Here is a 16,782-nt window from a genome sequence, read left to right as displayed (position 1 = left end):
AGAAATGGAACTGAACACTTATAAATTATACAGAATCATATTTATGAAGAAAGGAGAATGATTAATCTTAAGAGAAGTTATAATGACTACAAGGTGTAGAAGCTTATTTAGACCACACCTAGTAGATTTTAAGGGAATTCCTCAGGTATTTATAAAGTTGCAGACCTGACAGAGAGCCTATCATCTTAGTATTTTCTGTTGGGGAATTTGATTTATTTCTAGGAGAATAAAAAAAGTTTAAATTAATCATTTGTTTGAGGGAGTAAGTAGAGTGAGTTGATGCTGATTGCCTTTTGTCCTGACTCTTTGAGCTGCTACGCTCATATCTGATTTTAGTCAGAATACTGCAGATTCTTTCTGATGGTAAACATGCAGCTTTTTGCACAGTCCAGCACAAAGTACAAACTTGGAAATATTGCTTCTTAATTACAATTCACATGTGTGAACTTGGGGTCAAGCTACATTTTGAAAAAAATGCCTATGTGTCAAATTTCAAAGTGTGTTTCGCAATTGCAACCCAAAAGACTTACGGTCAGTTCTATGAACTCTTTTTCAGCCTTCCTTAATGTTAGTTTAACACTCTCATGTTTAATCAAAATGTTTGATATTTAAATATTCCACATTACCATTTTCCTCTGGACACCTAAACCAACATTAAAACAGAGTAAACACGAGAAACTTGTTTAATTATTGTTAATGGTTCAGGCAAATTCCAAGACTGAAAAATTAGCAGTTATTACACATTTAACGGAAATGTAATTTTATTTATTCTTGGTATTTTCACCATTTGAACTTAAAATATTTTGACCTGCTGTAGCCTTCTTCAATAGATAATTTCTTTACACTGAAGGGAAGTTTGATGTCAGGATGAAAATGATGCTGATTTTTGATGACTGTCTCAAAGAAGGTCTCCTTCATAATATAGACAGGAGTTACAGTCAGTGGTCAGAAGTATATTATTAATTTGGAATACATATCACCAAGTATTCTGGGATAATTTTTAAAGACAAGTATTCTTGCCCTGCTTCTGAGACCTTCATATTATAGGTTAGTTCTCAAAAATAACCAAAATATTATGGAAAATTAGTCTTAAAAATTTGTACTTCTATGCAAAAAAATATATATTAAAGGCCATATGCAATGACTTGGATTTACTGGATTTTTTTTTTCATTTTGGGGGAAATAAAAACTAACCAAACAAGAAAAGTTAAAAAAAAAAAAAATTAAAAGCAGGGAGATAAAAAAAAAAAAAAAAAGGCAGGCTTGATTTTCAGTGGTGGATGAAATCTAGATGGCAGTAAAAAAAAAAAAAAAAAAAAAAGGCAGGGGGAGTTGGGGAAAGACCTTCGACGGTGGGACTGACCAGTCTGTTAACTGGGTTAAATTTGCTTTAACCTTGATCTCTGAGTTTACTCACAGACCTAGTTAAATTGGTGGCTAGTCTGGCTCACCACACTTTCCTTCAGGCTACACAGAAGGAGCAATTAAACACTCTTTTATGTAGTCACTGCTGGAAACAGTAGAAACTGTGCCACAAAGTGTTTGGCTGCATGGCAGAACTTGTACCTACACATGTAAAGAAATAAAAGCTGTTTCTAAAATAGAAACTCAGAGGCCAATGGATTTATTGGCTGCAGCTGTGAAGGTGAGTGGCTAAAAGCAGAAACAGTAGTCGTGGCCATTCAGCTGTGAAGATGCCCCCAAAAAATCCACCAACAAACAAAAAAATCCAACAGGCTTTTGCTGTGCTCTAGGATCGGAGTTTTTTTTTGCTGATAGTGTTTTATTTCTGAGCATGAAAGCTGTATTTCATATCCACTTTTTAGATGAAGTCAGGTGTTCTGACATTTACCATAAGTAAACAGGATAGTGTGAAGGAAATTTCTGATGACTCCTTTGTTTCTCCTAACTGAAACAGCAAGCAAGTTTTCCACTAGTGGCAAAACATTCAAGATAAAATATACACGACGACATTAATTGCTGCAGTGTATGAAAAACTAGATGGATTGTTGTACTTTTGTAATGCTTCAAAGGCATGATATTTTCTTACATAATTTTTAGTACGTAATTGTGTTAGAAATGCCATGGATATTCATTCAGCACTTGCCATACACAAAGAGGTTTGCCTGAATTCCTGTCAAAAAATTTAGAGAAATCATTAAAGCACTTTAGCCAAAAGGGATTTGGTCCTGTGGTGCCACTGTGTGCTACCAGATTTTGTCATTTTACCGTATCTATGTTCTTGATAGATAGACTGTTCTCTGTCCTCCTCTCCTTTAGGGAGCTTTGCTCTTTTCAACCATGTTGTTCATGAAGGTAAGGAATCTCTTCCTACACATCTTTATTGACACTCAAGCTTTTGAATGGAGGAACAGACCCCTGAGTCTTGTGATCTTTTTGGTTTTAGAACAAACAGACAAGAAGCATTGACTTACTGCACAAAAGAGATCATAATTAGATGATAATGCAAATGATGATTCAGAAGAGGTTTTAAATGCAGTGCCAATAAATATGATCACAGATCATGCCTTCTCAGCTATTTCTCAATCAGTTGGCACTGTATGTGTTTCCTACTCAAAGCCATTAAGCAATTTGTTTACAATGAAGATGGTTAAGCTGCAGAAGCCAAATGACTGAAACAAAATTACCATGCTAGTCAAGTCATTATTCCTTGGAGTACAGAGACAGCTTCCTGAGGCTGTGGCTTCTTGATAGGTAGGTAAGGACCTACAAGTCAAAAAGAAATTGAAAGGATATTCAAGGATGTTCCTGTTTTTCTGGATTGTGAGGAAAATGATGAATACTGAATAACAGCTAAAGTCTAGCAGCAAGAGATGAGCAGCTTTTTCTGCCACGTGACAAACATTTGCTTCATTCATGCATCATAAATCTGCAGCTTGTTGTCAGTTTTTCCTTAGTCTTCCAGTACAGAGCCCTGGAGTGTACCCACACTACTTGTTCTTGGAAGTATATTGAAATAATGACTGTGATTCAGGCTGAGGTAAATGGAAAAGGGAGGAACTTGTAATTTGTAGTGGCAAGATAAGTACTGTTCATGAGCTTGCATTTACTTGCTCTTTGCAAAGATTTCTGCCCCTCCCCCCCAGGTGTTATGCTGCATGTGTGTGCTACTTTTAATTTTAAACTAGATAGAGCCATTTACAGGGAGTTTACGAAGAGCAACTCTTGAGGCCTGATCTGCTTCTGTCTTTCTTTAACACAGAGTAATACCAAAACACTAACAAACTGAGCAGAGATCCACCTGCAGCCCCTGGAGTACCCCATGCTGGAGCAGATGGATGCTCAAAGGAGGCTGTGACCCCATGCAATGCAGGAGCATGCTCCTAGTATGACCTGTGAACCCATGGAGAGACAGGAGCCTATGCTGGACAGGTTTTCTGGCAGTATTTGTGACCCTACAGGGGACTCACACTGGAAAAGTCTGTTCCTAAAGGACTGCACCGCATGGAAATGACATATGGAGGTCATTCTCCCCTAGGAGAATTTCATGGAGGACTGTCTCCTCTGGAAGGAACACCATGCTGGTGCAGGGGAAGAGTGTGAGGAGGAAGCACTGGTAGAGACAATGTGTGATGAACTGTCCCCTGTGCTGCTGGGAGAGGAGATAGAGATTCAGGGATAAAGTTAAGTCCAGGAAGGAGGGAGGGGTGAGGGGAAGACGTTAAGATTTAGTTTCAATTCTCATTATCTATCTCTCAATTGATTGTTAATGAATTTGCTTAATTTCCCCAATTATGATCTGTTTTGCCTGTGATAGTAATTGCTGAGTGATTTTTCCCTGTCGTTATCTTGACCCATGAGCCTTTAATTGTATTTTCTGTCCCCTGTTCAGATAAGGAGGAGAGTGACAGAGAGGCTTTGGTAGGTACCTGGCGTCCAGACAGAATCAACCCACTACACTCCCATTTTTTGCTTTGGGAATGGTTGCAGTTCTCAGCCTTTCTCTAAATTCTGCCTCCCTAGACAGAATTTCAGTTACACTTTCTTTATCACAGACATTTTGGGATGTCGCTTGGTAATTCTCATTGACTTCACAGAGAACTCATTTGCAATACACAGTCATTTTAGGTACTTGACAATTATTTGATTGGTTATTATTTTGTTTCAATCAGATCACATATTACATGCCACAGCAAGCTGAAAAATTTCATAAACACCTGTTATAAGTTGTGGGTTTGAGTTAAATTTAGATCTAAATAATTTTGTTTTGTTTTCCATGGTTGTTTTTCTTCTTCTTTTTTTTTTTTTTCTTAATGGGACTCTGTTGGGATCTTTCTCAAAGTCCCATTGAATAGATAGGATTTAAATATAAATTGAGAAATTGATATTAGTGTCTTGTTTATGAATGTTAGGGAACCTCAGATGAAGACCACCTGATTTTTTTATGTTACATTATTTTTTAATTTTTCTTTTATTTATCTCTATATCTTTAGTTGCCAGATACAGTTAATTACAATGATAAGTGATGAATAGACAATGAGTCCCACTAGTGGCCATTACCTGCAACTGGTGACCAGTTCACATTCTAATCCATTACTAGCAAGTGATGGTTTAGTTTCATTTATGCAAAACTGCCATTATATTTCAAACTCTGTAGTCCAGTATAATATGCTGCTTTAGAGAATGTTTAGAATTAGAATTATAAGATCTTATGCTTTAAAAATAAAGGGAGAAGTTTTCCAAGTTTCTTTTAAAGCAACTTTTCCCTTTGTAGAGGAAAAGCAAACTACATACACATCAAGAAAGTAGTATATGACAGCCATCAAGAAAAACCTGGAATATTTCTTTTTTTTTAATCAAATATCTTGAAAATGTCAAATAAAGGCTATGTCATTCTTTTCATATTAACTAGAAAATTCTCAGCGATACTTAGGCAGCAGGAAGAAAATATTCATGGATTGTTACATTATAGTCAGAGTTTCTGTCATTTCCCAAAATGCACAGCTGCTGTGTCATTTTAAGATTTAGAAGTCACTGCATTTACGTTTTAATGATCAATGGTGGCTCTTGATCTGAGTCATTAATGAGATTTTGGCTGCATCTGCATTTAAACCTTGTATATTCTGCAAGAGAAAAAGTATGCTTAGAAAATGAGATTTCTGTCATGGTAATAATAAGTTTTACATGCTCAAGCTGAGAAGATTCACTCTCGTGAATCCCCTGCTCAGTGGAAGGTTACACAGTACAAACTTTCTGTTAAATGAGAAGGGGCAGAGGGAGAGCTCTGGCTGCTATTTCCAATAGAACCTTTTGGTCTGCAACTATACAGAAAATGGCCTCTAGGTGAAGATGCCTGCCGCTTCTATGTTGAGAGTAACGTAGTAGAAAGTCTCCTCAAAATGAGGTGTGATTTTGTCCCTTGCTCATTTATTAAAATGCTATCTATTACACTTTCTTTGAGGGCATCAGAGTACCTTGAGAATGACAGATTGAGTGCATACAGTGTCGCTTGGGGGATGTTTAATATATTGTCATAGATATTTGGGTATAGTTAAACTACTCTTAAAAATAGAAAGTAATGACCTTCCCAAACAATGTCCAAATTGTAATTATATTCCATAAAAATTCCTCTTATAATTGTTTTTGTATTTTTATTTTTTAAATAATAATGCATATCAGTGGGTATCTTTATCAGTAATAACTTGCTTACAGATTACTGGAGAAAAATATAAATATTTGTCAAGCTAAAGAGTGAGTTTCTAACAGTATTTGCCTTTTTGCATGCTGCCTTCTCTGACATATGAATTTCATTAGCCTTTCTATCCTTTCACTCAGAGACTTGTTCTATCTCCTTCAGATTCTTGGAATTGCTCTGGTTAATTTCTTCTTGCCAGTAGGCTAAATTAAATTCCCAGTACAACAAAGGAGAATTTTCCAAATTAGAAGTTGGTGAATATATCTAAAAAGCACAGAGAGAACCATGATAAAGTTTTCTTGTAAGAGTGCTATAGTGTTGTATTTATACCTATTGAACAAGGAGTACAGTTGAATAGGTGCCTCACTGGGTTGAAAAACCATACCTTTTTCAGGCAATCAGTAATTATAGTCTACTATAGGCCAGCTGCTGTTGCAAAACCAAAGTACTGCCTATTAGGACACATGAGAAGTATCTTAGAAGAACTACAGATTGTTTGCAGAATGTTGGGACCAATCTATTACTTCAAATACCTCACTTGTATGAAAACTAAATCTGTAAATTGCCCAAGACATTATGTAGAGAAATAGCACACGGCAAAGTAACAAATCAACTAAATGCTAGCTTTGTTTTGGACAACGTACACCTGCTACTGATTTCTGGTAAGGCCGTGAGTCACAATCCTAACCATTGTTCTAGAAAAAATTGTTAAAAATGTACAAAGTTAGGAATAAAGGTGTCCCTATAGGCTATTCGCTATTTAGAGTTAACTGTGTTGAAATTTGGCTGGCTTGAGCAATTTAGTAACAGATACTACTTCTAATTTGGCCATAAAAATTAAGGAGAATGTGAGACAAGGTTGACAAGACCCATAGCATCTTTTTGTTATCTCTGTCAAAAATTTTCCACTGTTGATTATTTTTTCATTCCATTTTTCCTATATAAGTCTTCAATATGGCCAAATGCCAGCTCTCAGTTCTTCGGCATCGTCTCATTTACAGCAGAGAGTTTATCCTTTGGTTTTTGACATGCTATGTACAATTGCAGCCTGTGCTAGCACTAAATCTTACCACTTGGGCATTACAGAACTTAATAACAAGTTAGAATTAAATAATTTAATACAAAACTCCCTACAGTTCTAACCAATTAATTCCCTTGGAATATTTACGACTATATGATTTTAAGTCAGTTTTTTTTGAGCTTGAGTGGAGGACAGAATAGCCATATCCCCTATCCTCCTCATTTACATGTTTTAAAAGTCAGACTATAACATGTTTAGGACTCTCTATTCCTTCATCTCAGGTCAGAAATTTGCATAATCATAGAATCATTTAGGTGTGAAAGATCCTTTAAGATCATAGAATCTGAACTTTGACAGTTTTGGAGATTAGGAGGGAAATGAAGAAGAGTTCAAGAGAGAGCTCTGCTTATCATGAACCGAAAATCGAATTAATTTCATAAACTAGGGAAAAGAATGATCCAAAAGGTCTATCTCAGCAGTGGTTCAACAAAGTCTTATTGGCCCAGCCATTGCTTTGCATTTTTATAATTCCTCTTACTAGTGATTTTAATATCAGGGAAAACAAACAAATGAAATATCTTGTGTAGTAAATGTCCACTGCATAGCGTAAGATGACCACTCTGTAATGTCCCTTGTAAACATAGAACTAACGAAACTGACCTTCCTGGATAAATGTAAAAGGATTTAAAAATTTAAAATTAAAAGAATTTAAGAAAAAAAAAAGGTACATGTGTATAAACTAGTGGCTAAGAATAAAATCACGATTTCAGGCCTCATCCTATAAACACTATCCTCAAGTTATTACTTACTCATGTAAGTAATGAATATCATGGTATTGATTATATGGATAAGGTTGCATATTTGGGCCCTTGAACTGGACACTTTGAAATCCTGAATAGAGGCTGATTTTGAGACATGAGTGGTTTTGTAGAAACCATTACAAATCTGATATTACCTACATTTTAATACTGGAAAATTTTAATGTGGACAATGGAAATAGTTACAGATCAGATTCTATGCAGTAATACCTAGAGATAAGTTTATGCTAAGACAGTAGAAGCAGAGAATTTGTTATTATCTTTGCTATTGCTGGGACCCTATGGTTTATTTTGGGATTTCTTTTTTAAAGGCATATATGCATAAACCATATGCTTATGTTAAGTACAACTTTTATGTTTAGACAATATTGAGTATGGTTAAGCTTTTCTGATTACTTAACTATGTGCATGGAAATGTGGCTTATGTCCTCATCAAAAATAAAAAAGCTGTCCTTTGCCACTAGTGTCTTCCAATCACACCATTCCTGATTGAAATGTCTGAGAAAAAAAGGAGCTTTTCGCTTTTCAGCCTTAGGAAAACCAATTCAGAACTATTAAGCATAGCTCAATCTCCCACACTGAAGAGGGGAAAAAAATCCCTTTTGAATTGAGGATAAAGTGTAGTGTATGCCAAATCCCAAATAATGTGTAGAGAAAGCTACAAACGAGTGAATTCTGCATAGGATTGAATATGATTGTCTGTGTTACAGAGTTGTAATATATCAAAGAGCATAAAACTCAGTAGGCCTTTGTTTCAAGAGCATCTATTAGTTTCATCTTTGGTTCTGAAGCTTAACTTGTAATTGGGTAAATGAAATTTCCAGATTTGGGAGGTTCCCTTTTTAGAAGTGCTGAATGGCATCTCGTAACATTCTGCACATTAATTTTTGTCTTTTAAAATAGCCACAAATTCTCTTTTCTGTTTTAAGAACACATTTGCTATAATGGAAGCAGATATGATGGTACTCACTGGTACTGCTTCCAAAGCTCATTATCAAGTATACAGTGACACAAAACAAAACAGGATGCCCTTTCTTTACCTAAAATAGTAAAATCTATCCCATCCATACTTCATTTCATGGATATATCTACCTAATCTAAATGGATGTGAACTTTTAACATGAGAAGATTGTTTAAATGGTTACAGAAGTGTATTCGTCTATACCAGACACAAGCCTAATATGAGATATAGGGAAAAAATTACAGTATGTTGTTTGGCTTCAGTATGCAAAACCAGAAGATAGCATGCATTTGTGTAACATGAATGAGGTCATATGGGAAACCTAATTTTCCATAACCATAATGAAGTATTTTATCTTTTATCTTTTATTTTAATAGTTGGATGAATTTTATTCTTCTTTGCTAAGAAAGGGAAAGCATATTAGTTAGAATAGTCTTCAATAATTATGTAGATTTTTCATATGAAAATGTTTTTTTACTTCAGGCCATGTTTTTTAACTGATGACAAGATTTAGAATGGAGGACTTGACTTCAAAAGTAGGCTGGCAGACTTGGAAAGGTAGCATGAGCATCTAGGTGAAAACTTTTTTTTGCAAAATAGTGATCATTTAGGTAAATCTACTTTTCCTGATCAGATGGTCTGCTATTTCTTTTCACAATATGAATTGTCAAGAAAGAAGATAAGTTAAAACTAAGTGGTTGTTCGTGAAATAAAATGGCCAAATATGTCTGGAAGTACAGTATTTGTGCAGCATTAGGGTATTCTTTTTTCATTTATGTAGTACTGAAGAAGAAAAAATACAATACACTCTTTTCCTTGTAGGGTGGCTTTCAAGTTAAAGCTAATTCATTGTTTCATGATGGTGGGATTAATCAATGAGAATTAAGCCTCAGTAAGAATTTTGAAAGTGAAGAACAATACACATATTAATTATTCTGAGTTCATGTTTGTATATATTCATAGATTGGAAATACCTCTCATATTCATGCTTTTTATTATCCCACAAAATATAGGATCCATTTCTTCTGGGTTTTTAAAAATTAAATTCCTTATTGTTGCTAACCAACTCCTCCTCTTTTGCTATTGAACATTGTACTACAATAGCATATTTGTGCCAGAACTTGCTCAGTGCATGTCCTGTGGACTGGAGTCAGACTAAAAACAGTTTTGCAGACTAACTGTAAACTGTCAGGCATATCTAAACCATGTGGTGAGTGCAATGTGGATGTCCCAAAGACAGCACAAATGTGTAATCCACTTGGTGCTTTGTAGCATTGTGTGGGATATACCAGTTCAATATGTGAAAAGTAGAACATAATTTTTTTCTACAGCCCAGGTTGGAAGGGACCTTCAAAGGTCAAGCCTTTTGTGGAAAAGAGAATTATCTAGCAACCTGCCACATTGCATCTTGAAAATCTCCAGTGATGGATATTGTTGGGGAAGGGAAGGAGACACAGCACACCACATTTCTATGTAGTAGCTAGTCACATCTTAGCTCAACTGGGGCTGCCTGTCTTCTCTCAGGTGTTGTCCCTGGGTCAGGTACCTTCACAGGCTCTCTGCAGTGTCCAGTTTGTAAGCACTGTCTGAATTCAGCTTCTGTTCAAGGCAGTTACAGCCCCCAGGCTGGCCCTACAAGCACAGCTTCTCTGTGTGTCCCCACCACCAATATCTTCATTTACCTTCTAGTTACACCCAACTCCCCATAGAATTTAGAAGTTTTTGTGCTGGCTAGATAGGTAGGTGCTTAAAGGTTTTTTCCCTGTCGTCTTCTCCCCTAGCTTTGAGAATGTAATGAAATTAATAACAGTGGAAAGAAGAATTGTTTGGGAATAGTGTTCAAAATCTATGATCCTGCTTCTACTTAGTATCTCTCATACTCTCCTTTTGATTCTGTTTTCACTTAAGAGATCTGATCTGAGGAAAAGCTCTTCTATGCTTGTGCCTATCATTATTTACTTGCACTGAAAATTTTCATTTAGGAAAAACTAGGTAAAGAAGAAGCTAATGAATTAGAAATTGTTTAAGAAGAAAAAGGGGAAGAATATCTCTGAGCAGCAAGACAAGCAGAAAGGATAAAAATGTGGTAAGGAAGCTGTGGAGAATAGGAAGCATAAGAAGCAAAGTGCCTCTTGTTTGGAGACATTGCTCATGTCTTCCAGCTGCTGGATGTAAAGCAAGATGTCGATAGCATAGCTGGAGGTTAAGATAGGGCTGGAAGACAATTGGGCCACACAGAATCAATTGTATAGCTGTCGCAGCAAAAATGTATTTGGTGCTGCATCTAAAAATTTCACAGTTGCTCCAAACACATGCACAAAGCTATATAGCTTACAGCAATGGTTATAGTAATTGACAATGGGTGACAAATCCAGTTGGCTAACTGAAATGGGGTGGAATACAATACAGCATAGGACAATTATTCTGCACAAGGGAAGCCCTAAGTCCTAATACTAAGATTTCATAGGAGATGATAAGATACTGGGTTTAATACTAGGATAATAGTAATTAGAACAGAATAGTGATTCATTATTACACAGTCTCCCTCCAAGAATGCCCAGATGTCTCAAGAGAAAATGCCAACATAACAAGCAAAGAAAAGAACAAAATAATCAAATAGCCAGAGATGGGAAATTCCACTTTCAGGGAACTTTTCTCCAAATTCTTTTTAAATGTACTGTCTTTTAAATCATAAAACATGACACATAATCTCTTTTTCAAAATCTTTTAACAGTTGGTCTGTGTAAGATTCCCAAGAATATAAGAGTTGTAAGTGCCAAATCCTTCTTTGAATCTTGGTAAGGTCTTGACATCAGTGACATCCTGTGGCGCTGAGTTCCATTCTTTTTTTTTAGTCTTTTCATATGAACCCTTCTCTATATGCCTAATTATTGCAATTGCTCTTTTCTGAGTACCTTCTAATTCTTCATCTTTTTGTGATGGAGTGACCAGTGCTTCACACTATTTCAGAGGAGGGAAAATTATTGATTAATATAGTGATGTTATAATTTCTTTCTCTTTTATTGCCCATCTAATTTCTTACGCATGTTAACATTTTATGTGCTTTTTTGACTGCAGCTGCTCATTGAGCAGGGCTCTTCAGTGAGACTCTGATGTTTTTCCTAAGTTGGTGCTCATAATTGAGATTTCTGGTAAAACACATCATCTTTTGCAGGTTTGAGTATTTCAGTTTTTGGGGGGTTGGTTTGTTTGTTTGTTTCTCCAATATGCCTTTGTATTTACATAAATTATTTTCACATCTTTTAAGATGGCCTGTTCATTTACCTTGGTCAGTTACCTCTCAAGTTTCCTGTCTTATTCAGACTTGGTTAACAGAACTTTCTTGTAAACTGTAAATTTTGCTACATTACTGTTCCCTCATTTTTTTAACTTCAATTAATATATTTGAAACACCTGAAGCACCTTGAAGGTGTCTTGAAGCACCCTACTGTTGAGTTTTTGCTATAATGAAAGTTGACAATGCATGTACTTTTTTTTTTTATCTTTGAGAAATGTTTTGCTTCATTTTACATCCTATTTCGAAATTACTTAATCTCTGACTGAGTCTCTTGAGAGGAACATTGATCTTTCCATATTTATTCAATTACTCTAACAAGGTTAAGGGCCAGATACCTTCACAATTAAACTTAAATCTTTGAGAGACAACTGTGCTCTTTGTGACCACAAGTACAGAAATTAAGGACAGAGGATGGAAAAGTAATTCATTCATCATGTTGGGCAGACATATTCAAAATTAAGATATGAGAAAGCTTTTAACATAGCAGTTCTTAGCATTGTCTTGGTGATAATACTAAAAAAACAGGAATATAATCAATCTAAATAGGCAGGAGTTTATGAGTTTATTTCTTACACCTAAGAGTTTGTGTGAAAATAAGAAAAAAGTAAACTAGTGCTAAGGTTTAGACAGATGTTAATTTTCAAGACTTTCTTTCAGAGTCTGATATGAACCAAGATATTTTAAGATTTGGAATTCCTAAAGTTCTTGTTGGAAAGGCAAACTTATTTTGAGGCTTTATATGTCCTGACATCCCCTAGGCCTGCTTATTTCCTGGTATCTCTCTCTCTTTCTCTCAAGTGTTCCCCATCCTCTCCCTGAGAGAGTCTATGTCTGCTTCATCAATCCTGACTGCCTACAGTATGCAACAGACTTCACCACCTTTCTTCACAAAGAAGATTGCTTGCACAAAGAAGGCTCCTCTGACTGCTTGGGACACCTTGCACAGATGCATGCCACTGCCTTGAACTCAGAATGGACACTAAAAGAGATCCTGAACATACTGGTGGAAATGTGATCAGTCATCTGCAACTCAGACCCCAACCTGTTTGGTAAAGGAACTATAAAGACAACTAGAACTTCTTGTCATATTCCCATAGTTTCATCTGACGGAAAAACAGTATTTTCCATGCTCTAGTCTACCCAACCCTAAACCAAACTATTTTGGGTGGAATGCAGGTTGAGAACAGTTAGCAGTTGACAACAGGTATCAAGTATTTATTTTCTGAACAAGCCTGTGAAAATCCTAGTAACCCCTTGACAACTAGTACTGGTACCTGATAAGATTAGAGGGCAGAACAAGGAACATAATAACATGGCTATCTGTGGACCAATTATGCAAACACATATCTATCTATATATATATGTACACATATATAGCTGTGTGTATAAGAGTATATATACAATATATATTCTTTTTCCTTTAGCAAGATATTTTGATATAGTAAAATATAGGATGCTGAGTTATAAGAGAGTAACAGTAAAACTTGCCACTGTGACCTTTTTGTTCATTCATAGCAACACAAAAATTACCGGTATAAAATATCACAATCAAAAATACATTTCTTATTTGAAGGAACAATACCAAGAAACCTCGGTGCTCTTCCCTTAGTTTTGGAAGGCTCTAAAATACCATAGGGCTTGTGCAGCATAAGAAAGTGACAGACAGAGAACACAAACTGTACAGTCGCACCTATTAATGAACATAATGTTATAGTAATTACACTTTAGCATAAGTTATAAGAACAGAAATTGTACTGTGTGCCATTTAGTTAATTTAGAGGGAAAAAAATGTATTCCAAAAATATGAGCTCACTGCAGTGAACAATTTAGACTTGAATGCTTTTCACGATGTATTTGCAAAATAAGCAGCAACCTAATAAAAAGTTATGCAAGTCTTTACAGTTTGCCAGCCAAACCTGAGAAAATGACTAAATGTTAAGCGATTGCAGGCAGAGTTTTGTGGAAACAATGCGTATGGAAAATAGTGACAATACTGTACCTGCCGCTGGCTTCATACTGAAAATATCCATGCTTTGCAATTGCTGTGAGTTAATATATCTCTTGAAATGTGTGTGTATTCAGGTAGTATTAAGAGATAAATATATGCCTTTTCAATGGTGCTTTTTCATTTGGGAGAATGTCACAGAATACTTTTCAATGTCTCTAGGAGGCTGTTACTCTTTAACCAAAGCCTGTAGCCCACTATTTTTCATGTAAACCCACCATGACAAAATACATAAATAAACCATAGTTAAATATTAAAATACTGTCTGAAATGAATCTGTATCCCTACAATAGTCCAGTGCAGAATCTGTACTTCTTTTTTTCAGGATTTTTTTTTCTTTTCTTTTTCTCTAGAACCTATATAAGAATTAATTTGAACATAGAAAAGATTTATCAGTGCTTTTCAGGCTGGTTTCTTGATTCTCTACTTTCCTTAGAAGGCTGTGCATCCACCTATGTTTCCCAGAGCTAAGTGGGATATCAGAATCCATAAGAGATCCTGCATTTTTCAAATCAAATATTTTAATGCTTTCCCTCCCTCCATGCTATTAGTCCCCAGTAATGACTTCTTTTTGGGCAGTGGTATCAGTGGATATTATTTTAAAGTACAAGACAGAAAGTGAAATAACAGTGTGAATAAACCGTAGAGGGTGATATTGGCTAATATGCCTGGTTTTTGGATAGTCCCGTTTCATCCTTAAATCTGTGACAAAATTTATCAGTTTCAGGTCATGGGAGTTTATGTAACTATTGGTAGCAGGCATGGGTGGTGTTTTTAGTAACTCTGCATTTCAATTTTATGTAAACCTTGTTGTAGTTATGATTTTTTTTCTTTAGGCTAAGCAAACTAATAGAATTATGAGGCACAAAAGGTAACCTTTCTGAATTTAGCTTTTTTTTCTTCTTCTTTTTTTTTTTTTTTTAACCTGAGGTTCACAACTATAGGAGTGAATGTGTAAGATACTTCCTTACCTGTTAATCAAGAATTGGGACAATGTATTTTTGCTGCCCTTACTGGGTTTTTCCCACATGTGTACAGTCATAGAGACATAAATATATGCAGTTGTTCTATTTATTTCTTACAATATCACATAAAGGTAAAAATCTTATCAGTAAAAATCAACAGGAATTTTGGTTTTTTGCTTAAGTGGAAGTCAGATTTCATCCGAATATGACAAAGATACTGTTAAAAAGCTGTTTTTTATGAACACTCTCAGATCAATTGAGATTTCACATTTTTGGTGGTTTTTGTTTGTTTGTTTGTTTGATTGTTTGGGTTTTTTTGTGATGGCACTCTGTTTTTCAGATACATTGACTTTTCTGACACTTTTAATTATACTTGTCTATGTAAGACAAACCGTGATCCTCAAACCATCCAGTCAAAACTCTCAGAGCAGAATTATATATGGTTCCCAGAAGAAAACAGCTGAAAACACTAAAGCTAGATGGACAGATACATTAATTATTACAGTAACTTCAAATATTTTTTTCCATACCAATACCACTTTGAGAAATGGAGAATCTATCAAATCAACTATTTGACAGGTAATGTACAAGATATCATGTCATTTATCTGTTAGACAAGAAAATACTCTCCCAACTGAATCTTAATAAAAGAAACTTCTGTCTTCGTACTAACACAGATTTCACATGACACCTGGATCTTGCCTATGCACAAGGTGTCTATATCGTGTTCATCCATATTAAGTGTTAAGTACATTAGTGTATCATTAACAAAGTATGAACACTAGCAGGTGAGAATGTTGTCCATCTCTCGAATGGATTGACTTTTGAAAATATAACTATCAGAGTGCTTCCTTTGAATTTTCCCAATTGGTATGGAACCCAGGGCTGTATCAGTGGAAATATTTAATCTTTTCCTATCAAAATTAAATACAGTATAGCAAAATTTTGTGATATATTCCCAAGCTCTTACTGACCATTTATTGTAAAACCATATTAAAAAATAGTGTAATTAAATTCAAGATGTTCTCTAGTCTAAAGACTTTTATGTTGTACCTAGTAGTTTTGTAAAAAAGGTTTCTGCTCAATGAATAATATCTTTATTTTAAAGGCAAATCTTTAGTGTGAAACTTAGTAGAAGTTAACTGCCTTGTCCTTTAAAAGCAATGGTGACTTCACTATCCTATTTGCTTTTCCTTGTTCATCTTTTTTATTTTAATTTCAGATTTCCCTGCTTTTGAAGAGTGAAATCGGATTGGCCTTTAATTTTTAGGTTCCATTTCACATTTCATTAAGCAGGTACATACAGTGCCACTCATGCAATAGTAAGGAAGGGCTACAGAGGGAGAAGAAAAACCCCAAAAACCAAAGCAATGTCTTTTTAGTTTAATTTAAAAATATATCTGTTCAATTAAATTCTTTTTATAACTTCAAAACTATGTGTATTTTCAAAGTACTGGATTTTTTTTTTTTCTTCTGTCCCAGGCTAGTTTCAGGAAAGCAATTTAAAGATTTCAAGTACAGCCAGAAGTGTTGATCATAATGTCAATGTTACATGGTAGCTTTCTGTCATACAACACAGTACTTACTCTACAAAAGAGACAACTGGCAAAGCAACTTTTTAATCCTATGCCTAACTGTGAAGGAAGAATTTTAATATAGCAGTAGTTAGTTTGCATGCAAACATCTCTGAACTGCCTTGTAAATTTTAGCCCAATGTTTGAAGTTTGTCCATAACATTAGCTGAGAAATGTGGGGTTTAAAATAGAGTATGTTATATAAGTTCTTCCCACCTCCCAGGAATTGGTAAATCCAAGTAAGAAGCCCTGTCATGATTGTCAGTGTGTATGCCTTTAGATTGTCAGTTTGAAATACTTCTTGTACTGAAAACCTATAGGACACATCTTGTATTGTTCCATATCCTTGTGCTTCTCCTTAGAAAATCAGTTCCCAGTAATTGCTATGGTGGAAGCAGATCTGATTGGGATGGACAAACAATGTTGCATTGAGTAAAACTAATTCCACTCATTTTAATTAAACTTTGGGTAAATATGAATTATT

General features: G+C 35.2%; 1 protein-coding gene across 6 annotated transcripts in view; it reads left to right on the top strand.

Annotated features, from left to right (window-relative positions):
* PCDH9 (protocadherin 9) overlaps positions 1-16,782 on the top strand; it is a 675,825-nt gene that overhangs the window by 167,448 nt on the left and 491,595 nt on the right. Inside the window, exon 3 of one of the 6 annotated variants that reach the window (XM_027650520.1) lies at positions 12,553-13,994. The exons of the other annotated variants lie outside the window; for them this stretch is intronic. Coding sequence (XP_027506321.1) covers positions 12,553-12,573 — 21 coding nt within the window. The 3' untranslated portion in view covers positions 12,574-13,994. Of the gene's footprint in view, positions 1-12,552; positions 13,995-16,782 lie in introns of those variants that run through there. 6 annotated transcript variants of the gene reach the window in all.

Source organism: Corapipo altera, unplaced genomic scaffold (genome assembly GCF_003945725.1).
Source record: "Corapipo altera isolate COAL_440 unplaced genomic scaffold, ASM394572v1 0, whole genome shotgun sequence".
In the NCBI taxonomy this organism is placed as follows: Eukaryota; Metazoa; Chordata; class Aves; order Passeriformes; family Pipridae; genus Corapipo; species Corapipo altera.
The sequence above is the reverse complement of the archived record's forward strand: the minus strand, read 5'-3'. Positions and strand labels throughout refer to the sequence as shown.